This window comes from Oryx dammah, unplaced genomic scaffold, assembly GCF_014754425.2.
Source record: "Oryx dammah isolate SB20612 unplaced genomic scaffold, SCBI_Odam_1.1 HiC_scaffold_1, whole genome shotgun sequence".
Classification (NCBI taxonomy): domain Eukaryota; kingdom Metazoa; phylum Chordata; class Mammalia; order Artiodactyla; family Bovidae; genus Oryx; species Oryx dammah.
In genome coordinates, this window is record NW_024070185.1 from 74,251,385 (window position 1) to 74,276,632 (window position 25,248).

The 25,248-nt window shown below is 40.2% G+C and overlaps 1 protein-coding gene across 2 annotated transcripts in view; it reads right to left on the reverse strand.

The window, feature by feature from the left end:
* The window catches only part of LOC120866340 (kinesin-like protein KIF24), a 65,033-nt gene that overhangs the window by 6,470 nt on the left and 33,315 nt on the right, over window positions 1–25,248 (reverse strand). For both annotated transcript variants that reach the window (XM_040244015.1, XM_040244007.1), the window contains exons 5-11: window positions 24,961–25,058; window positions 21,910–22,125; window positions 18,599–18,686; window positions 11,689–11,810; window positions 10,791–10,896; window positions 3,601–3,672; window positions 1,690–1,799 (exon numbers count right to left, since the gene is read on the reverse strand). In XM_040244015.1, coding sequence (XP_040099949.1) covers window positions 1,690–1,799; window positions 3,601–3,672; window positions 10,791–10,896; window positions 11,689–11,810; window positions 18,599–18,686; window positions 21,910–22,125; window positions 24,961–25,058 — 812 coding nt within the window. The remainder of the gene's footprint in view (window positions 1–1,689; window positions 1,800–3,600; window positions 3,673–10,790; window positions 10,897–11,688; window positions 11,811–18,598; window positions 18,687–21,909; window positions 22,126–24,960; window positions 25,059–25,248) is intronic.

Sequence of the window (25,248 nt, forward strand, 5' to 3'; positions counted from 1 at the left end):
GGAGAGAATAAAGGAAAGAATAAAGAGGATATTCTATTTCAACATGAAATACGTCGCTTTACTTGAACAAAGATCAGTGTCTTCTCTGAGGATATTAGCGTGCATCCAATATTCCATGATCAGGAGAGTGTTTTTCTTAACAAACTGAAGGTTCATAGCAACTCTGCATAGAGCAAGTCTATCAGTGCCACTTTTCCAACAAGATTATTTTTAAATTAAGGTATGTACATTGTTTTTTAAAAACATAATGCTACTGTACACATGATAAACTCCATAGTATAAATATAATTTTTACATGTACTGGGAAACCAATCTGAGACTTCAGTGTGATTTATCACAGTGGTCTGAACCAACGTTGTAGCATCTCCACAGTATACCTGTATTCTTGTCTGGGAAATTCCATGGACAGGAACTTGTATAGTCCAGGGACCACAAAGAGTCAGACACGACTGAGCATATGCCTATAATATTACTATTGTTGTTGAAGTTAACATATATGAGTGTTCACTCTGTGCCAGGTATGGCCCTAAGCCCTTCACACATGTCACCTCACTGAATCCATGTAACTGTTACATGAGGTAGGTGCTATCATTATCCGTGTTCACATTAAGGGAACTTAATGTGCCCAGAGAAGTTGAAAACTCGCCAAGATCACTCAGCTAGCTAGCGGCAGAGGCAGGGTACTGCCAAGACAGTTTCACTCTAGAGTCCATTCTAGTAGCCACTTTGTAAATGGTCTCTCCTATTGAACTGAGATAAAGTACACAGAGAACATCACTCAAGCCCTTGACGCCCAGGGGGAGCTCCTCCTTTCATTCACAAATATTAATAACACATCTACTAGGTACCAAGTACTGTCTAGGCAGGACAGAGACAGTAGAGAAAAAGATAAGGTTTCTGTTCTCATGGAACTTAAATGATAGCTTATCTTTCCTTCCTAGTGAGTTTCATAAAATGCCACAGATACAAAAGATTCTTCAACAGCAATTTTAAGAAAACCAGGTTCCCCTCAAATAGTCTGTTAACTTTGGAGACAGCTTCTGAGAGACTGAGAGGAGGTGTTGTATGGTAGGACCAGGCAGCAAAGCAGCCAGAGGAAAGGATGGTAACGAGAGCACTGTCAAACGAGGAGGAGACACCTGACCTGGGTAAAAGTGGGAGGGGCCCTGGCAGATGCCAAAGTCACTGGAGCCCTGGCCTGGCAGTCAGAGGCACTGGTTCTGCCACCAACGCCCAGTGAGCCCTTTTAAGGTTCCTCCTCTTTTCTGGGCCTCAGTTTCTCCTTCCATAAAACAAGGTTGATCTCTTCTGGACCTACATAGCTCTGAGTACTTCTGCCTTGACAAATAATAGGTACTCTATCCCTAACAGTTAGGGCTGAGGCTGGCAGGAAGAAAACCTCATGAAGCCTTCCACCCTGGCGAAATATTTCATCTCCGGCTAGCTATTTAAGAGCCACTGATGGAGTTGTCTCCTGAACAAGGGAACATGTCACCTTCCTCTTGTCACATTCACACTTGTAAAATGACAGGGCCTACCAAAACACATTCTTCACATGGCCAGTTGCACATTCCCCTGGCAGTAGAATTATTATCCCAAGAACAGGTTTGGGGAGCTCAAGGTCAGATCCTTGTGTGTGCAACTTTCACAAACACACACCCGCCACTCTGACACCTGAGGGGGACTCACCGGTCAGCATAGCGCAAAGTATTCAGGGTGTGTTCAGTGGCCACATGGCTTGGTGAGATGTTGGCGATCATGCAGGTTTTGGCATTGCCAATGAAAGAGTCCTTCAGCACCTATTCGAAACAGAAGGCAGGTCAGTGAAATCAACTAACAAAGGGCATATTGACTACTTACTGTGTTCAGGACACTGGGCCATACTCATACCTACCGCCTTCTACAAAAAGGCAATTCACAAAAGAAGAAACACAAATGATCAATAAACAAACAAAACAGGTACTCACTGCACCACTAATCAAAGAAATGCAGAGAAACCATTTTACAAAATTAAAATTTGTGGGGACTTCCCTGGTGGTCCACTGGATCCCATATGCTGCAACTAAGGGTTTGCATGCTGCAACTCAGAGTTCGTTACCTCAACTACGATCCAGTGCAGTCAAGTAATAAATAACTTAAATTTAAAAATTAAAATTTGGGGGCCTATAAGATTAAGAAAGACTCACAGGAACCTGCTCTGGTGAGGGTCTAGGGAAAGGGTGCTCCTGTACACTGCTATGCTGCCCACGTACTATGCAGTGTGAATTGGTACATGCCTTTGGGAGGGCAGTTTGGTAATATGGTAAAAACCTGGTAAAAAAAAGTTCCTATTTTTGGTTTGGCAATCACACTTCAAAGACTTTATCCTAAAGAGACAATTGCTCAACTGATTTTTTTTTTTAAGTATACACAGGATATTCATTACAATATTATAATAGTAAAATTTGGAAAATCTCTAAGTCTATAAACAAGTAACACTAAAAAATTATGAACTGCATACAACCATAAAAACAAATTATGGATATATGTACTTAGGTACCTGGAAAGATCTAAAACTTATGTTTGCATGAAAAAGGCGTATGATTCTGTAAGTGGATTTATGTGTTAAATTACTGATTTAATTAAATAGGAACACAATTTCTGGGGGTGGAGGACATGTTTTGAAAAATAACAAAGCCAATGTCAGAATCAGGACTAACCATCCAAAAGAAGGGTTTCCTGAGTCCCCAGTTGTAGTCATGTTTGAGAAGAAACCATCTAACCCATAGATGACTGATTCTAATAAGTTAGGAGCTACGTTATCATGGATTCTGCCCCAGTTCCTGTGAAGCTGTTGGTCTAGCTGCACAAAGTGAAAACTGCTCCCAGAACCCAGAGAGCCTCACCTAGACTGCCTCCTACCCAGTCTGCTCTACTGTGCAGTCTTGGTGCAAAAGGGAACCAGGGGTCCCTGTAACTGTCTTCACAGCTATTTGTACTGAGGCTGAGCCCTCCATGGGCCACTCTCCTTGGTGCCTCCTATCAATAAAGCACATGTTCATGACAGAAAAATGGAAGGAAAAAAATAAGCTATGGTCCTACTACTCAGAATAATCAGCTAACAGAGATGCATAATTTTTCTGTGTAGTTTTTTTTTTTCTCATTTCATATTTTTAAACTATAGATCTTGGTCATCTTTCCTGGAAGGACATGTCAAAAATCCATCTCATTCTTTTTAAATGCTGCCATTATTTTTTGTCTTGAAACACTGGTCTATCTAAGTCTACAACTAAGAGAGTACCAAGACAGCTACACTGCCATCCCCTTCAAAGGCTCAGAGATACCACTAAATCAACAAGGTTTCCTTTTGTTAGAAATAAATGGAAAGCTGCTGGACAGTGACCACTGCTTCCTGGCTGCTGTGTACTGCAGGGATCCCTGCCTGAGGATACCCTTTCTTCTTCAAGACAGAGCTCCTAGACGGAAGGTGACTCCTCCCCTCCTCCCTCCCCCTCCCCCACATCATGCCTTGCTGGCAGTGGACGCGCTCCTGAATGATTCAATGAATGGAAGAAGGAACACACGAGTGAACCAGAACGCAAAGCTCATATTTAACTTTACCTGAGTTAATTTGCTTTGCCTGAAAGGAGTGTGAGTGTGTTCCTGATCCAATGCACGGATACATTCCTTCAGCTGCAAAGTGGTAGAATAACAAGCACATCAAATATCACATGCAAAGTGAGACTAACAGATCAGATTTTTTTTTTTTTTTTTTAATAAACCACACTCATGCAACCTTCCTCCAAAAGGAAGTCAAAATGCCCTGGTAGTTTCTTGCTCAATAAGAACAATCAAGGTAGACTGGAAAACATCATCCTATGCTAGCTATGCCTGGTTAAGCACCCTGCCCCCGGCCCCCTCTCAACTTAAAGGCTGTGAACCTAGGATTAGAGCTGATAGCGCAGAACTGACAAGCCCAGGGACCCTCCCATTGGTCCCAGAGTCCAGCTTATGTGGTGGCAGTTCTGGCTTGCCGGCTCCCTTTCTCTTTTCACTCTTCCCAACTATAAGGTGCACTTAAATAGAGAAAATACTCATGCCACAACCCCGCCTCCCTGCTCACACATGCACACCGGCAGGTACAGCTACAAGTGTAGATTCAGATACAAGTTGTCTGAATGGAACAGGAGAAATCCTAGAGGGAGAGCTGGGAAGGAACTCGAAAATCACCTAGGTCTACACCCTCATTAAAAAAAATAGGAATGGTGGCCCAAAGGCAAAGAAGGGTATGTCACTTGCTCCTGGGCAGAGCCTCTCAAAGAAGTGCTCATTGGACATCACTAGTGCCAGCAGAAATCTGAATATATTCATCTCCAAGGGCAACACGCCCATCAGAAAGAGGGGACAAGACCAGGGAGGAGACATCTTCTATTTCTGAGTCATGCATCTAGGGTAAGCGACAGTAAATGAGAAGAAAGGGAGGGAAGAGAATGGAAGGGATCCCTTGGAAGTGCCAGTGCTGGGAGTTCACCAAGAAAAGGTAATTAGCCTTGAGAGTCTCCTGTGACTGTTCTTGGCAGCAGCCATAGATGTCCACAGCTAACCCTTCTCTATCCAAGAAGCTGCAAGGTTATAAGATGGTATAAAGGAATTTCCACTCTTATTACAAGTCAGTCCAATATCCCCACTGGGAAGATTCTCTAGAAGGGATGACCAGGTAACCAAACCTGGCCCCTGAGTTGCACCTGCCCCTTACATACTCAAATCCAAGTGTGGCCATCAATCTCTATGAGCCCTTGGGTCCCTTTAGCCTTGCTGAATCAGAATGGAAAGCAGACTTTACTAAGCTCTAAGGGAAAAGCAAGGGACATACCCAGGAAAGAAGAAAGGGGCATCTCTGTATGCCTCACAAAGCACAACATTTTGATCCTATTCTTTAAGGCTTGTTTCCAGGCTCCTTTACATGTTGTCTCCCATGTGAGATAGACAGTCAAGCCCCAAAGGATACTCCACAGATGCCATGCCATGCCATGCTAAGTTGCTTCAGTCGTGTCTGACTCTTTGCAACTCTATGGATTATAGCCCTCCAGGCTCCTCTGTCCATGGGATTTTCCAGGCAAGAATACTGGGGTGGGTTGCCATGCCCTCCTCCAGAGGATCTTTCTGATCCAGGGATCCAACCTATAACTCCTGCATTGGCAGGCAGATTCTAGCACCACCTGGGAAGCCCTCTCCACAGGTACCTCTTAGGTTTCCTAGTTAATTCCTGGACCATAAATTTAAACATGAGAATTAAAGACTTCCAGCTAGAGGCTTTAGACCTTTGGCAAATTTACTTAAGCTTCGGAATCCTGATCTATAAAGTGGGAATAAGAGAATCTGTTGTGAAAATTAAACTCACTAGTATGTAGTATGTACTCAAAAGTGTATTAGCTCCTTGGAGAAATGATTAATTTCAGGGCAAGGGCAAGGAAGAGTGTGCAACACCTTGTAGTGCTAAAAGGCATAAAGATTCTCAAAAAATGATGAGCATGTCAAAAGGATACAAAACCAACCTGAAAGAACTTATGGACAGAACCCCAGAAAGAACTCCCAATAGCCATTTTGGAAAATGTGAGCAAGAAAATAACTAATGATAGAAATGGATTCTAATTTAGCAAATGAAAGAAATACCCATTTACTATTCAGTTCAGTTGCTCAGTCGTGTCCGACTCTTTGTGACCCTATGAACTGCAGCGCCCCAGGCCTCCCTGTCCATCACCAACTCCCCGAGTTCACTCAAACTCATGTCCATTGAGTCAGTGATGCCATCCAGCCATCTCATCCTCTGTCATCCCCTTCTCTTCCTGCCCCTAATCCCTCCCAGCATCAGGGTCTTTTCCCATGAGGTGGCCAAAGTATTGGAGTTTCAGCTTTAGCATCAGTCCTTCCAGTGAACACCCAGGGCTGATCTCCTTTAGAACTGACTGGTTGGACCTCCTTGCAGTCCAAGGGACTCTCAAGAGTCTTCTCCAACACCACACTTCAAAAGCATCAATTCTTCGGTGCTCAGCTTTCTTCACAGTCCAACTCTCACATCTATACATGACTACTGGAAAAACCATAGCCTTGACTAGACGGACCTTTGTTGGCAAAGTAGTGTCTCTGCTTTTTAATATGCTATCTAGGTTGGTCATAACTTTTCTTCCAAGGAGTAAGTGTCTTTTAATTTCATGGCTGCAATCACCATCTGCAGTGATTTTGGAGCCCCCCAAAATAAAGTCTGACACTGTTTCCACTGTTTCCCCATCTATTTCCCATGAAGTGATGGGACCAGATGCCATGATCTTCGTTTTCTGAATGTTGAGCTTTAAGCCAACTTTTTCACTCTCCTCTTTCACTTTCATCAACAGGCTTTTTAGTTCCTCTTCACTTTCTGCCGTAAGGGAGGTGTCATCTGCATATCTGAGGTTATTGATATTTCTCCTGGCAATCTTGATTCCAGCTTGTGCTTCTTCCAGCCCAGTGTTTCTCATGATGTACTCTGCATATAAGTTAAATAAGCAGGGTAGCAATATACAGCCTTGATGTACTCCTTTCCCAATTTGGAACCAGTCTGTTGTTCCATGTCCAGTTCTAACTGTTGCTTCCTGACCTGCATATAGGTTTCTCAAGAGGAAGGTCAGGTGGTCTGGTATTCCCATCTCTTTCAGAATTTTCCACAGTTTATTGTGATCCACACAGTCAAAGGCTTCAGCATAGTCAATAAAGCAGAAATAGATGTTTTTCTGGAACTCTTTTGCTTTTTTGATGACCCAGAGGATGTTGGCAATTTGATCTCTGGTTCCTCTGCCTTTTCTAAAACCAGCTTGAACATCTGGAAGTTCACGGTTCATGTACTGCTGAAGCCTGGCTTGGAGAAGTTTGAGCATTACTTTACTAGAGTGTGAGATGAGTGCAATTGAGGAGATACCCCTCGTCCAAGGTAAGGAGCAGTGGCTGCACTTTGCTGGAGCAGCCGTGAAGAGATACCCCATGTCCAAGATAAGAGAAACCCAAGTAAGACGGTAGGTGTTGCAAGAGGGCATCAGAGGGCAGACACACTGAAACCATAATCACAGAAAACTAGCCAATCTGATCACACGGACCACAACCTTGTCTAACTCAATGAAACTAAGCCATGCCGTGTGGGGGACACCCAGGACGGGTGGGTCATGGTGGAGAGGTCTAACAGAATGTGGTCCACTGGAGAAGGGAATGGCAAACCACTTCAGTATTCTTGCCTTGAGAACCCCATGAACAGTATGATAATGCAAAATGATAGGATACTGAAAGAGGAGCTCCCCAGGTTAGTACGTACCCAATACGCTACTGGAGATCAGCGGAGAAATAACTCCAGAAAGAATGAAGGGATGGAGCCAAAGCAAAAACAATACCCAGCTGTGGATGTGTGACTGGTGATAGAAGCAAGGTCTGATGCTGTAAAGAGCAATATTGCATAGGAACCTGGAATGTCAGGTCCAGGAATCAAGGAAAATTGGAAGTGGTCAAACAGGAGATGGCTAGAGTGAACGTTGACATTCTATGAATCAGCGAACTAAAATGGACTGGAATGGGTGAATTTAACTCAGATGACCATTATATCTACTACTGTGGGCAGGAATCCCTTAGAAGAAATGGAGTAGCCATCATGGTCAACAAAAGAGTCCAAAATGCAGTACTTAGATGCAATCTCAAAAACGACAGAATGATCTCTGTTCATTTCCAAGGCAAACCATTCAATATCGCGGTAATCCAAGCCTATGCCCCAATCAGTAATGCTGAAGAAGGTGAAGTTGAACGGCTCTATAAGACCTAAAAGACCTTTTAGAAATAACACCCCAAAAAGATGCCCTTTTCATTATAGAGGACTGGAATGCAAAAGTAGGAAGTCAAGAAACACCTGGAGTAACAGGCAAATTTGGCCTTGGAGTACAGAATGAAGCAGGGCAAAGGCTAATAGCAAACACCCTCTTCCAACAACACAAGAGAAGACTCTACACAGGGACATCACCAGATGGTCAACACCGAAATCAGACTGATTATATTCTTTGGAGCCAAAGATGGAGAAGCTCTATACAGTCAGCAAAAACAAGACCGGGAGCTGACTGTGGCTCAGATCATTTACTGTTGTAAGTAAGTAAATAAATAAAGAGAAAAAACCCAGCTCTTTCTTGCAGCAGAATTCCAACTAATTAATGTAGACTGTGTGCTCAGTCACGAAGTCGTGTCTGACTCTTTTGCAACCCCATGGGCTGTAGCCTGCCAGGCTCATCTGTCCATGGGATTCTCCAGGTAAGAACACTGGAGTGGGTAGCCATTTCCTCCTCCAAGGGCTCTTCCCAACCCAGAGATCGAACCTGCATCTCCTGCACTGGCATGCAGATTCTTTACCACTGAGCCACAAGGGGATCCCCTAATGTAGAATGATGGGCACAGAAAAACCTCATCATGTAAATACCACAGTAATAACTGTTACAGTTAAGAATCATCAATGGATATTAAAATTAGACAGCAAAATTATGATGTAAATAAGCATAGTTTAAAAGTATCTGTCCATAAGGTACTTATTACAAAGGGAATAATCATAACTTCACAATGGGGAAACCTAGCAGAAACCACCTTAACTCAGTGATCAAGTTTAACATTACCAGTAATGACATATTGGCTGCTACAATACACTGAGAAGGGTACCACTTCTGTACTATTCTTGCTAAAAATTCATTATCTCAACCTAATAATGAGAAAACATTACACAAACCCAAATTCAGACACAGTCTGCAAAATAACTGGTCAGCATTTTTCAAAGGTGTTAAGGTCAAGATTGACAAAACTGAGGAGACTACAGAGCCAAGGCAGCTAAAGGTAGCACAGAATCCTAGACCCGAAAAAGGACACGAGTGGGACTGTTGATGAAATTCAAACAAGGTCTGTAGACAGCTAACAGAATTGTTTTAATGTTCATTTCCTGATTTAAGTTGCTACAGTTACATAAAAGTTAACACTGGGAAGGCTAGGTGAAGGAATGCTACATGTTTATTTTTGAAGCTTTTTTAAAATCTAAAATTTTTCAAAGTTTTTAAATAATAAAAAAAAGATGCTGACTCTTTCACCTCTCTCAGCCTCTCAATTTACCCCACATGAGACCTGAGAGTAATGTGTCTAGTAGGAGATTTCAGTTCTAATCAAAAAGACTTGACATGGATGGAAACAGGGCAGTACTAAAAAGGAATGGGGGTCTCTAACACAGTCATGAATGAGCTCCAGGATACTGTTAAGTGAAAAAAGCAAACTGCAGAGCAGTGTTAACAGTATGCTAGCCTTTTCTTTTATCCCATGAGAAAGGGGTGAGTACAAACAAACATGTTGGTAGAAACTGGTTACCTAAGGGGAGGGCGATGACAGGAGTGAGGGGATCGAGATGAACACTAGCCTTCTCTGAATGTGGCTTACTTTATAATTTTTCTTTAACTGAATACAAAATTGGTGAGCTTAAACACACAGAGTTATTTAGAGAGACTTTGCAATATAATATTATGACTGTACATCCCAAGAGGGATACAACATAAGGGTAAAAAGGACAACTGCAAAGAAATCTTAATCTGAATGCAGCAATCATATTAAAAGTAATATACCATTATTTTGGTATACATACATATTGAGGTAGAGCAAATAAATTATATTAATGTTGTTAGGAACTAAGAATTTTAGCATAAGAGAAAAGGGAGAGAAATACAAAGTCAAAAAAGCTAAGCAAAAACCCTGTAGTCTTAATTTTTAATTAATTTATTAGTATGAATCCATGATACACTTTTCCCTTCTCTGTCCATCAAAAAGACCTAGAAGTAAGAACTAACCCAGTGGTGATAAGCACCACTAGCACTCCTAAATGCTCCCTAACTACCATTTCCCTGTAAAACCAAGGCTTGTTGAAGAAATGGCTGGTTTAACTTCTGGGGAAAAAAATGTACAAGATAAGCCTACAACATTTTGTCTTACTAGAAAGCCAGGGACTAGTAGGGTTGTGTCAAAAAGACACAGGAACATAATGGCCTAAAATGTATAAATTAAAAAGTGAAAAAAAAAAGAGGAGGACAATGAGTTTATAATAATATAAAAACAAAAAAGTAAAGAACAACAAACTCATGGTCATGTTCAGGTTACCAGGACATCAACTCATTCTGAAAACTGTTGAGTGAAGGCAAAGAACCAAGCATTTATCTTGCCTCCATTGCATGAGCTAGACTTCAGGATAATCAGATAGTTGGGAGAAAGTTCTTTTCAGCTAATAAATACAGAAGGAATATTAGAATTAGAATATCACCATTTTGGAATCCCTAATAAAGCAATGGGATAAAAGTAATGCTCACTGACCGTTGCTAAAACCACAAGGCATAAAAGTTGATAGGAAACATAATAACGGAGGAATTAGATTGGTAACACTTGACTCTTCCTTAACTCTCAAAATCACAAGAAGAGATAATCAGACATTCTGTATCTCCTGATGGTAATTTTAAAACTTGATGAGAGCAGAAAATGTACTTAAGTGAACCATTCAGGCAACTGCAGAAATACTTCTTTGTTTCTAACTGGCAGGACTGACCAGAGGAAGAGGAGGCAGGGAGAAAGGAAGAGCTGTCTAGAACTGCCGAGAATCTGACTGGGCAGCCTCCATCTCCAACCCTGAAATTCCACTGCCTTATTCCAACCCACCCTCACCCACTTTGGCTGCATGTAAAGATGGGCATAATCTCTCAAGAAGGACTTTTAGATGAAAGGTTTAAACAACTTACAGCCAGAAGACTCTGGTTTATTTCCGCGCCTTCCATCTTTGTCTGTCTATCTGAGTCTCTGGCATCCGCTGCTCTTTCACTGCCAGCCAAGTCAATGAAAGAGATCCTAGAGAACAGACATAGCAGGCAAGATTTCTTTGGGGCTTTGGTATCTTTTTATATCAGCCAACATTTTGTGATGGCAGGAAGAAATCAACACAGGCCCATCCTCAGGAAAGTTAAAGACATTACTGTCAGTTTTCCAAAAGTATCACAAGATTTTAATCTGTCAGTTATAGCTGGCACTGTTCACTTACACTCTTCTGTTGGCTTTAACCATTTGTGAGAAAGTATGATTGAAATTAATTAAACATTCTTCCCATAAGGCTAAATAACTACAGTGCAAATCACTTAGGTGACCACTTAGATAATTAAATAGAGACGTTTGTGGGCTGCTTTCCAGCTCCCCACCCCCCAAAAGACTCATTACTCTGAGGTGAGATAGGCTCATCCATCACTGTGGCAGAGTGATGCTAAGATAGCACCAGAGAGGCGATGAATGTACCCATCTGTCGTATGGCTTCTTTCAAGAAGGATGGATTAATTTTCCTTTTTTTTTGACCTGTAAGCTCTCTGAGATGCATTTCCTACTATTCCTCTGCTGATACTGTGTTTCACACTAGAAGCAATCAATGTTCCTTTTAATAACTTAGAGTTGACCAACAATAGGTCATTACTTCATGGTTAATCAACTGGTGGCACTTTGGTACAATGATTTATTTCAGAGTTAATAACTCTATGGTGTATCCCTGAAATAAAGAACTCTATGGGGCAGGATGTCCTGTTGTTGAAAACACATATTTCAAAGTCACATTAAGGAAAGGCAGACAATGCAGTTCCCTGCATATTTCCAGCTCACCTGCCAAATGTCCTCTTGGCTGAATCTTTGATCTGAATTTGGATGATAGCGTGAGAGCGGGAGGAGTCTGCATTAACTCCAGTGGCCCTGGTGCTGCGCTCCTTGCTGCCCTTGAGGATCACCTGAAAATAAAATCCATAGGGTGACTTCTGCAAGGAGTAAACAAAGCCCTTTGGCTCCTAAGAGTTGGCTGAGAGAAGCAGAGACCAGACAGAAATTTGTCAGTATACTGCAGTCTTTTCCCTCTATGTGGAAAACTGCCTAAACACTAAATCATAAAGAGTAAGTACCCAAGAGCAATGACAACAATGTGGAAAACTAATCTTCGGGGAGAACATTCAACAGCTCAAGAGCTAATTTACTTCTTGATCTCATACACTCTTTTTAATATCTTTGATGGATTTATCCTGACTCAACTCCACAGGGCATAACTTGGCTCCAGAGTAAGGTCCCATAATACCCATCTGTCGTAGTAACTGAAGCAAAGGACAGAAATGTGCATCCCAGAATGAATAATCACATCCACCTGTTCCACCATAATGTAGTCATAAAGGAGACCAGGCCTGACATGTGGAAACATGGAAGTAATGAGTTATCACAATTGCTACAAGCCCATGATTACCCTGGAGACCACTGCTACTTCAAATGGGAGTGAAGACTAATGTGGATCCCTTTGGCCACAAAGGAATGGGGAAGAAGAGGTGAACCCTCAGGAATGGCCTCAAGCCACTGAAAACACAGCCATATATGAATATGTTGCCCTGATTTGGGGAAGTGTTAATTACTGAGAATCAAATAGGTGATGGACTTTAAAAACATTTGACAGAATCCTCAGTAGTCTAAGATGTGAGTATGGTTATTATGCTCAGTTTATAACTGAGGAATAAATTCAAAGGTAGACTTGCTCACAAATAGCTGTTTTGTGGCAGAACCAAATTCTACATCTAGCACCTAGTGTGGCTGATTCTAAAGCCCATGTGGTTTCCACTACATTGTGGGGACACTTATGATAAATTCATCTATTTGCAGTGTGAACTAGACCAAACGAAGCCCTATCTCATTTTTCCTCAATCTCTCAGAATTTTAATTTTTATCATATTTAACAAGGCTACCGTTTCCAAATTAAGAGTTCAAAAGTTGACGAAGTCAAACTTCAACAACAGTTTATAAAATACCTTAACTAGCAGGGGTAAGTACTTAAAAAAATTAACTAATATTAAATTTCTTCATGGCCTAAGTGATAGTTATGTCTCTGAAGATTACCTGTGCGATTTAGAATTGTATGTTAGAACCAGATTTTAAATGCACTCATTTTGTAAATAGCTTGCTAAAAGTTTAACGGGATTACCTTATGAATCCTTTTGTAAAGAGCAGAACTTGTTAATTTACAAAACTGGATTATCAACTGCATGGACAGCTTGCCGCTGCTAATCAGAAATCAGAAGAGTTATAGTAGTATCCCTTATACTGGTTGTGGTAAATGCCAAACAACAACAAAAAATCCTCCCCCAAAATACTGATAAATAAGGCTGGATGCTGGCTAGGTCACTTAAGACCAGATCTGTGACTGAACCATCTGGTTTACTTATCTATCTATGCCATGAAGCTTGCAGAATCTTTGTTCCCTGACTAGCGATTGAACTTGGAGCCACGGGAGTGAAAAGTGTCAAGTTCTCACCAGTGGACTTCCAGGGAATTCCTTTCATTCCGATTTCACACTTTCAAACATTATAATGCAAAGATGATGGATTACTTTAAATCTGTATTATTTTTACTAAACTTCTCTTTTTTCATTAGAAAGACAAGCTTACTGTGGAAAACTTAGAAAATATAGGAAAAATATAAAAATGAAAATATGTATCTTCCATAACTTCAGAGTTAAAAAGATTCTGGTGTATTTCCTCCTCCCAGAGTTTCAGGGTTCTCACAGCTCTTTTGACACACACACACACACACACACCATTTTACAAACTTCATGAAGAAACAGAGATCTTTTAAATGTATACATTTGTGATTTGTGTAAGCGATATGCTTGATAGATAAAGGAGAAGTTAATTATCCAAGGTCACACAGGCAGCATATGGTCAGGCTAGGGATAGAAGCCAGGTACCCTTTGCCACATGATGGCAGCAATGATGCTACTTCTGCTGGAATCTAATGAGAGCTCAGAGAGGCCTCAAGGTCATACCTAGTCAGGAACTGTGGTTACTGACAGGAAGCTCAAGGGGTGGCCTTGTGGTTCATCCCCAGGGGAGTTAAGAAAGACTGTCTTCTGAGGTTCTGTTATAGAGTTTTATGTTTGACTTTTCAGTACACCTTATTCACCATGATGTACTAGGTACCTGTGAGTGCATCTCAGAAAATCTAACATGTTGGCACGACCTTTCCTGACTAAATGCCTTTTAGGAAGACATGAGGCAATTTCTGGTCTATGGTCCAGTAGACCTCAGCCTCAGTAGCAGTCTGTAATCACCATGTTTTTTAGAAACTGTGGAATAAAGCAGCTGAGCTCTGAGGAGTAAAATGAGGCAGTCTGCAAAGATCATCAGACAAACTTTGTAAGTGGCATACAACTCAAGTGTAGCAGTTAGAAACAAAAATATGAAGTTAAACTGTCTGGGTTCACATGCCAGTTCTGACAATACGGTTGTCTGCACTCTTGAAAATCACTTTTCAGGGCCTCAGTTTCTTACCTATAAAATGGTAATTTCAAAAGTTATTTTTGAGACCAAAAAGAGATAATACATAGTAAAGCACTTAGTACTACGATTAGCACATATAAGTTCTCAATAAATACTAATTAAAAATATATACTAAAGAACTAACATATTTGTGTAAACTTCCAAAACATAAACTATTTCTTTTAAAAAATGTAAAATAATCAGAGACCTATGGAGAAAGAGCTTTATGGATCAACATGAGATTCCATGGCTCCCAAGTACAATTTAGAAGTTTTAAAAAAGAAGGAAGGAAGGAAAAGGAAAGGAAGAGGATAAAGAACAAAAAGAGACAATCTATTTGAGAGAAAGGCAAGTCAAGAAACAGAATAAAATTAATGTATCACCTTAAAAATCACAGGCCTCCCGTTTCTCCCACTACCTCTTTCTTTTCAAAGTCCTCCTTCCGTAATAAAGTCTATTGGGCAACTTTCTTAACCTAGACCCTTTAGACAAACATGTCATATGAGTAGTAAAATGGGGACCTGCTACAATAGAAAGGAGAGACAACTGTTGAATTCTCTGGCAATGGAAAATATTTGCGGACTTATTAATAAGATTAATAGATGTGGGGACTTCCCTGATGGTCCAGTGGCTAAGACTTAACGCTCCCAATTCAGTGGGCCTGGGTTTGATTTCTGTTGAGGGAACTAGATCCCACATGTCGCAACTAAGAGGTCACATGCTATAACTAAAGATCCTCATGCCACAACTAAGACCAGATACAGACAAATAAATAAATATATTAAAAAAAAAAAGAATAACAGACATGACAAATTCAACTAGCATCACAGTAAGCATTATATGTACATTATCTCATTTCCTTCTCTATCACCCAACCCAATCGTATTATATCCACGTTTCAGGCTCAGAAAAGTAAGACGTGCTCAAGGACACATGGCGCTGGGACCCAGCTTCATCCAGGCTTTAATCACCAAGCTTCCAGCAGAAATACCAAAGATGGGCTGTGAGCACTTGAGCAGGAGAGGCGCTGTGTATAGACTAAGTCTCTATCACCGGCATATGACTGAGACTTATCTTAGGGAAGCTCTGCTCTGTGGGCCTCTGCTACCAATTACAGCCAAGGCAGCATTAAAACATGAAGCAGATTTTTTAGAAGTTTGGGAATGGATGCCTGTAAGTGCATGAAATGTCTGTAAGAAAGACTGAAAAACCTGAAAGCCTATATAACTGAAAAAATGCCCATTGTTTGCCTGACAAAATCTTGATTCCAAATCTGGATGAATTAGCAAGTCCTCTATAAAGGCAGGGAAACCCTGGTGCCTGGATTGTTAAGACCAGGTAATAAATATACCTGGAAGGAGAAACCTCTTGGAGGAAGGACAACCCTGTGTGAAAAATGAAGCTGCTGGTTGTGCAGGCAGGCAACAAGTGGCCACGCCTGCGTGAGCCTGTGGGTGACCTTCGATAGTGACACCTGAGGGTGACACTTGAGCAAGCGCACAGGTGACACCTGAGTGAGGGGAACGGGGACACCTGAGAGGAAGCACGACACCTGAGTTAGCAAGGGCTGCTGTTCCGAGTCAATAAACGCTTATGAGGGTAGCCATGCCAGAGATCCATAATCTACATCAACCTTCCACCTTGGTCTCAGCTGGCTTCCTTCTTGTACTACCTCACATGTATTACAGACTGAGGGTAAGTGGTGATAACGGCAATATGTTCACTAACGAGAAACTTCCCTCTGCTGGTCTTAGAAAATACACCTTAGGACAGAGCAGTGCCATAAACTCTTCCAGGGTGAGAGTGATTTGACACTAGATTGCCCACTAACACAGTTATGACCCATAGCCAAGGAAAAGGGACTTCCTTTTAGTGTTTGATCCTTTCCCATTCAATTGGTCTAATTTCCAGGAACAACAGCATCATGAGGACCAACTCTCCTGAGACTCCCAGCCAAATAAAGGAATGACTAGGGGAAGTGGGGGCATGAAGACCACAAGGAACAGGCATATGAGAAACACTCTCCTTAGGACTCTGCTGTGGGGGGAGCTCTGGACAGGTCAAGAATAGTCAAGTCTCAAGAGAGCCCTTCAACATGTCCCACCCACTTTTGTTCTGCATCTGCCTCTGAGATCATTGGAAAGAGGGTCTTGGCTCTCAGGTGACTGTTAAAAACAGCCACAAAAGGTGCCATCCTTGGATTTTGCATATCAGGACTCAGGAGTCTGATAATCACATAAATACAAGGTCCCAGCCTTTAAATAAAATTTACCTATTTGTCCCAAGAAAAAGAAAGTTAGAAAAAGACTGGTGTCAATGGTGGGCCACCCTGCCATTTCACATACCCAAGTCCCTGGAGGGATGTACTGTGAAGCTGTCCTACAGGTGGTTATTGTCAAGTACCCAACTTGTCCTTTCAGGCTTCTCCCTTTGACTCTAGCCAGGCTTGTTGGATATACTAGAATGACTATGATAGCTATATGTTAGAATCACTGTGGGAGCTTTTAAAACAATACCCCCCTTTCTATACTGCTGGTAGGAATATAAAGTGGTGCAGCCAAAAACAGTTTGGCAGTTCCTCAAAAAGTATGACTCAGCAGTTCCACTCTTACACATATACTCAAAAAAACTGAAAACATATGTCCACACAAAACCTGTACATGAATGTTTGTAGCTCCATTATTCATAACAGCCAAAAGGTTGAAACTACATGCCCACAACTGATAAATGAATAAAATATGGTATATCCATACAACAGAATATTATTTAGCCATAAAAAGGAATGAAGTACATTTACCAATACTTCATTCAACAACACAGATGAACCTTGAAAACATTACACTAAGTGAAAAAAGCCAGAGTCAAAAGGTTACATATTGTATGATTACATTTATATGATGTGGCTAGAAGAGGTAAACCCATACAGATAGAAATTAGTGGTTTTCAGGTACCAGGTTCAGGGGAAACAGAGTAACTGCTAATGATACAGGATTTCATTTTGGTGTGATGAAAATGTTCTGGAATTAGATAGTGGTGACAGCTGCACAACTTTTTGAAAATACTAAAAAAAATCACTAGGTTGTGTATTTTAAAAAGGTAAACGTGAAAAAGCAGATTGTAAAGTACCTTTGGACGGACACATAAAAAAACTGAAAAATAAATTAGTTGCCTCAAGAATAGGGAATGAAAGGAACATTTTCATTGTAACTTTTGAATTTTGAATCCATGTGAAGGTATTATCCATTAAAATTTTTATTTAAAATATGGCTCCTTCTCTAGCAGCCTTTACCAGAGCCTATTACCATAAAAAAGCTGGCCCTAAAGTATCCTCTCCTGCATTCAGTTCAGTTCAGTTCAGTTGCTCAGTTGTGTCCGACTCTTTGCGACCCCATGAATCGCAGCACGCCAGGCCTCCCTGTCCACCACCAACTCCTGGAGTTCACTCAGATTCACATTCATCGAGTCGGTGATGCCATCCAGCCATCTCATCCTCTGTCGTCCCCTTCTCCTCCTGCCCCCAATCCTCCCAGCATCACAGTCTTTTCCAATGAGTCAACTCTTCACATGAGGTGGCCAAAGGACTGGAGTTTCAGCTTTAGCCATCATTCCTTCCAAAGAAATCCCAGGGCTGATCTCCTTCAGAATGGACTGGTTGGATCTCCTTGCAGTCCAAGGGACTCTCAAGTCTCCCAAATGCCTTACTTCCCACTATCAAGGCACTGAGACCTTGTAGAGAAAGGAACCATCCTCTCAGATGAGGATTTTTATTTTATAAATGTGAAATGGCGTGTTTGTCATTGCCGTTTGCCTAAGTGAAGCGAAAGTCCCTCAGTTGTGTTCAACTCTTTTGAGACCCATGGACTATACAATCCATGGAATTCTCCAGGCCAGAATACTGGAGTGGGTAGCCTTTCCCTTCTCTAGGGGATCTTCCCGACCCAGGAATCAAACCCAGGTCTCCCACATTGCAGGTGGATTCTTTACCAGCTGAGCCACAAGGGAAGCCCAAGAGCACTGAAGTGGGTAGCCGATCCCTTCTCCAGTGGATCTTCCTGACCCAGGAATCAACCTGGAGTCTCCTGCATTGCAGGCAGATTCTTTACCAACTGAACTATGAGGGAAGTCCGCCCTTTGCCTAAATCTGAGTCCATTATACTTGTGAGACAGCAAAATGAAGTCTTTCCTTGTACTTGGGCTGCTACAGTGGGGTAGTAAAGGAGGAAGATTACCTCTAAGAGGAGCTCCACACTATCCACCTGAAGCTCTCGCAGTCCCACTATTTGTACTACGTGCTTGCTATCTTCTCTTGCGAAGAGCCTGCAGAGACAAGAAGATGGTTGGTTTGGCAGAGCTCCAGTAACAGACTCTTCGTAACCCATTCCACCACTCCCCCATTATGTAGCAGTTTTGCTATTTTTTTGAGTGGGATTGATATGCCTTCTCCTTGCCTACCCCCACACCTCCTGACTCCAATGCTAGGCTTCAGGGTGGTCTTTGATTGCTGTACATAAATAAATCAACACCTTTGGCTACAAGGAACAGAATGAGTGGTTAACCAAGACCTATGCCAATCAGTGGATTGCTGGATACAGTGACTGGCTCAGGAGTTGATACAGGATCTCTGCTAATCCAATCAAAATAAAGTTCTAGTCTCTGGTTGTTAGGTACTCCTTTTTCCCTCTAGAATTGAAAAGCGTGTGGCCTTAGGAGCAGTGGTAGCCATTTTGCATCCACAAAAAAGACCGTTTTGGAATAAAGCTAACACCATGGGAGGTAGAACAGAAATGGAAAGAAACAGAGTCTTTATAACATCTCTGAACCTCTAGAGTCAAGAGACCATAAAGCTTCTCTAGGCTTTCTAGTTATATGAGTCAATGACTTCCCTAAATGCTTAAGCCAGTTAACAGTATGGTTTTATTTTACTACTTGCAACATAAGGACTTCTGATACATTTTTGAAGGAAGCAAGGAAGAGTTGGTATTGCAACTAAAGCCTCAGGCCTGAGCATAGTGTAATGAATAACGGTTACATCTACCACCATCAAACTAGATCTGCCAAGGGGCAGGTATTGCATCTATCAAAGACACTAAGATTATTTTCTCCCTCAGTAAGATAGTAATTAAAATGAATACTGGAATTTCACTTCGTAGCCAAACAAAAAGATTTTCTCAAAAGATGTTTTTTGCTGTTTATCCCTCAACCCAAGTTTCCAAATTTTTACAGAAGGATAGGGAAACAGCCTCATTGATGCTCATGACCTCTCAGAAGACAACTCTACTGGAACAGCTGGGCTTTGGGAATAAAAGGATCAAGCTTTCAGTGCCCTCACATCATTCCTGAACATATTTCCCAGACCCTATTCCCTGAGCTCACCCTGGAAAATTCCTAATGAATAGCCTAAAGTGTACTGCTGTATTTTCAAATCATATAAGCAAGAAGTATGTTTGTACAACTTTTAATGAAAAGGTATAAAGACACCTATCTTCTACTTTAAAGAGTTAATTTTAAGATCTATAAACTTTGGCTTTTAAGAGGCAGACTGAGCACATGTACTTCTACCTACCTTTGTCAAAGCCTCTTTTACAGAAAATATATTTATTTAGAAACAACAGGATAAGTTATAACAGCTCTAAACAAATAAGAAAGGGTGCTATCATTGAAGCAGGACATTTCAGAAGTCTCAGAAAGTAGGAAAAAAAGAGATATGAGCCAACTGACCAAAGAAAAACCCAAAAAACCCTAACATCTCCCAGCTGAAGATATTTTCAGAGTGAGTTTTCTCTAGAGAGCTCCAGAGAAGCTTTTACCCAGAAGTCAGCATATCCCCATTCCTGTAGCTATCATCAAAGAAGGCAGAAATACAGGGCAATAATACATAAAGAATTGTACTCACAAAAATATCATTAAAGAATTGTACTCACAAAGAAACCACACACACACACAGTACGGCATAACAGAGGCTTTTATTCTTATAGCAACTATTCTTTAAAGGAAGTGGCCATTTTGACTGGAAAAGGCTCCAAATAAGGGTATTAAGCTAGAAAGAGAAGCTGTGGTGAAGCTAACTTGAAGCTTCAAAACCAACACAGAGAACAGAAAAGAAAAGCATCTCTTCCTGAAGTAACCCCAAAGTAGAACCCTTCCTTATTTGGCAGTTGTGTCATGACTGAACCCTCAACTCCAGTACGTTCTCTGAACTGTGGCATACTGAAGGTCCTTTTTTCAGTTGAAATAGTCCACAGAATGGTGGCCTGCCTAAGCCCAGTTCCGTGACCTCTCCAGTTATACTACACTAGTGCCCCCCTGTGATGGGAGCCTACCTATCACGCTCTCCATGAACTGGAGCTGCTCCTCCACCCCTCCTTCCCATTCCAGTGTTGTCCTGGAGCACATGAAGCTTGCACAACCTTTTAGACAACTCTATGGGGCTTGGATACCTTTGCAGCAGGATAGTGTCTTTCATTTGATTTGGTTTTCCCAGACTTCCACCATGCTCAGCCTCAGCTCTCTCCTCTCCACCTGGTGTGGCTGCTCCCAACAGGTCTCAGGTCTGGTTAATTCTATCATGACAACCTTCTATCCCTCCACTTCCCCTAGCTCCTCTCACCTCCCTGTTCTCCCCGTCAGTTGATACCTTCACAACTTTGTTGCCTCCTACTCAGTTAAAATCATGTTTCAACCTAAGCAAAACTTTATGCCAGAAGAATACAAGAGGGATTTAAAATCTGTTTTTGAAAGAATACATTTCTAAAGTACTGTATTATGTTGTAAAGGGACTAGTTTAAGCCTTATAAGAGTTAAAAGTCTACTGTGAAGAAAATATTTTATTTTTATTGATATCAGAAAACTATCATTAAGTTTACCCTAAGATTACTGAGAGAAAAAACAAGAGGAAGTGGGAAAACATTATTTATAGTTCTTCCAGTATAATAATAGATCAAAAGAATAGGAAAGGATTTAAGTATATGTTGGTTTCCTGACTTCCTGAAATTATGACCTTTTCAAAGACCACAATGAAAGAGACATAGTCTTTTGATGAACATTAGGATATTGATCACTTAAAAAATACTACTGGAAGGCTAATTTACATTTTTCTGTAGCTGAATTAACAGTTTTAAAAAATATGCCTGATTCAGGAGACCCTCATTCATATAAGGGCACTGGACCCTCATTCATATAAGGGCACTGGTATACCAAAGCCTCTCATTAAATCCCACAATTCAGTGGGTTGTTATTGTTGTTCAGTCACTAAGTCGTGTCAGACTCTTTGTGACCCCATGGACTGTAGCATTCCAGGCTCCTCTGTCCTCCATTATCTCCCAAAGTTTGCTCAAATTCATGTCCATTGAGTCGATGATGCTATCTAACTACCTCATCCTCTGCCGCCCCCTTCTCTTTTTGCATTCAGTCTTTCCCAGCATCAGGGTCTTTCCAGTGAGTTGGCTCTTTGCATCAGGGGGCCAAAGTATTGAAGCTTCAGTGGGACTCTGGCTTAAAAGAATAAAGAACAGATTTACAGTTTCCCACTCATACCCAGTACCTTTTTCTTCTATTTAGAAGGTCATAAAGCTGTCCACAGTAGATTTCATAGAAGCTGATCCACACAAAAAGATGCCTTCTTGGCTGGGACACTTCCAGTTGTCTGAAGATGTCTCTGGCAGCCAGAGCATACAGTCCTGGGTTCTGATGAGTTCCTATCATGGTATAGGTCTTTCCAGCACCTGTCTGTCCATATGAGAAGCAAGTGGCATTGCCTCTGGGGGAAGAATCATCTGTATTTACTTTTAAATTTTAAGAGAACTGCTAACACAGATTTTTAAATGACAAAAGCCAGGTGGAAAAAGAATCTTCCATAAAATTCAACTATAAAATATACAGTCCTTTAAGAGGAGGGCTTTACATTATAAAAAATAGGAAGAGGAAAAGAATTCTCAAAGCAGTAGTTAAGTTTTTTTTATAGAAATTTTTCATGGAACTGGTACGACCATAAGACAACTCCAGAAGATATGGAAACAAAGACCTGATGTTGGGTGCTTTAGAGGATCCTTGAGGGGGAAAAAAAAAATTGTGTTAATCCTTAAAGATAAGTTTAGTGAAAGAAGTAATAGAAAACTAAATATAATAAATAACAGAAGATCATACAGTATGGTAGTGATCACTTATAAGAATATTAAGGAAGTTTAAACAGAGGCAAAATCAACAGAAGCAAAATATTTGAAGGAGGACTCACAAAAGACCTCTAATGGCCTTTCATCAATAAATTACTGGGCTACTTGATTTTCAAGACCCCTTAGAGCCCTGATGTCCTATGATTCTAAGTGGAAGTCACTGTTCCTGCATGTGGATATGTGTGTGCACACAAGCTGGATGGGTGTCGAAAACTGTAAAGTAAGAGGTGGACAGAAAAGTTGGGAGACCAACCTGCCAGCCACAGTGTATTTTAGGAGGAGATGAGGCCATGATTACCTGAGTACTATGGGATCCTAGGTACTATGTAGTCCTAGTACTATGTAGTACTAAACAGAGAGTGAACGTAATGTTATGCAATAAGTAGCTAGACTCTTATACAGGCATCCTATGGATTGATGACAAAAGTAGCAAGAAAAATATTCTATTAATATGTATGGACACAGGGGAACAGGAGGCTGGAGGTGGACAAAGAGATGAATACACAGAAAGGACATGAAGCCAGACAGAAACCAAAGAAACAGTGATTTGACAAGAGCAAAGTAATCATGGAAGTGTGAGAATCAAGACATGGGAGCAAATTAAAATGTAAGCTGTTTAGAAGCAGAGACTGGTTGGTTACTCCTTGTCTTTTAAATCATGGCTCCCAACAGTGTGAGCACTTGAAAACACTGGCAGAGTCACAGTTGGGAAAAGAATTACAGGAAAAAAATGTAAACACACTGAAGAAGATCTAACAGGATAAGAATAATAAAGAACAACATCTATCTTATCTTCTGAACATTTTTGTGATGAACTTCAAGTTAAAAAAAAAAATGAAGAAAGCTCTTACTACACTTTACAGAACTTAACCTAATAATTTCACCTAACTTGCAACTTTCTTATTTTTTATTGATAATGTCTTAACATTTAAATGTTAACTTATTTTAGAAACCTGCTCTCTCAAAATGCACTCCTTACTTTGGTGCATAAGAAACTGAACCAGAAAGAAAGTTCACTTTAACCTGTTCGTAAAAATACAAACTTCCATACAACTACAATAAAAAGACAACAAAAAACAGGCAAATGAAGATATCTGAGTGGCCACATTAGCACATCCTGGGGAATGTAAATTTATTTAAAAAAAAAAACAACACAATGAGATACAGTTCCATACCCATTAAACTGGCTAGAATAAAAAAGATTGACCATATCAAATACGGTGAGGGTACAGAACTTCAATTTTCATATATTGCTATTGGGAATATAAAATAGAGCAAGAAAAATTGTTTGACACTTTCTTATAAACCTATCCAATGACCTGGTAATTCCATTTACAGATTTTTATTCAAGATAAATTAAGAGATATCCATAAAAAGATCTGGATAAAAATGTTCATACAATTTTATTCATAATACTCCAAAATTGGAAAGAACCCAAATGTCCATCAAAAGAATGGATTAAAAAAAACTGGAATATTTATAGAAGGAAATATTACTCAGCAATAGAACTAGTTACATGCAACATGTACTAATATCAAAAAACATTATGCAAAGCAAAAGAAGCCAGGCATAAGATTTATAACAATCCTATTTCTATGACATTTTAGAATAGGCAAAACTAATCTACTGTGACAGAAAGCAAGTCAGTGGTTATATAAGACCTGGAGGTGAAGGCAGGAGAACTTTCTGGGGTGGTGGAAACGGTCTGTATCTTATTCCGGATATTGGTTACTTGGATACATCAAAACTCATCAAATCTACATACTTCTTAAGATCTGTGCATCTTGATGTATGTAAATTATACTTCAAATTTTAAGTTATAAAAGTTATTTTAAAAAATAAAAGTAAAAATACCCTGAAATCAACTACCCAACATTTTCTACCCATACCTGACTACTATATATTTTAACTATATAACAGAGCCCCACCAAGTACCTACTCTGTCCCATTTAATGTTTACTAAGTGTGAATAATTATTTTTAAATTAAAAAATACATCTATGAAAAGTGAGTGATAGTCACTTATCTATCCTACTTGAAAAAAAGTTAATGAAACTATAGCTAGAATACATAATTCCTATCAGCAAAAGTTCAAACTAATTACATAATTACAAGCACATACATCTTTTTATTCTAAGGACTTTGATAAAATAATATTGTTGGCAGTTTATATTTTTCCACTAAGCACAGAGAATCAATATCATCAATGTAAATGAAAATTCTGACTATTTCTAAATGTTTTGTGAATCCCATAAGGAGAGACATGGAATTTTCCAGAAGAGTCTAACTTGAATTCATTAGGTCAAAACACAATTTCATATTTAATTCAAAATAATAGAAAAGCATAAGTAATGTTTACAAAGAAATATGATTTATGGAAAATAGAAAATAAAAGGCAAGAGGAGAAAATAATTTCTATCATACCCATTGAAAATATGCTGAATGAGTGGGTGAGTAGTCTTCATGTAAATATCTTGATTAGTGCACGCCTCATCAAAGATTTCATCAAAATAAAAAACATGCTGAAAAAGAAATTTGATTTTTAGAGAAAGATACGTTCTGGATTTCCTTCATCACTATTTTAGCTGACACAGGATAAAGGTGGAAATACATTTTTAACTAATAGTAACTGTCCATGACAAAGTTAGAGATAATAAGCAATTATCAACTGTCAAATGACAGGGCCTAGTTTTACTTGAGATCTCTGTAGAC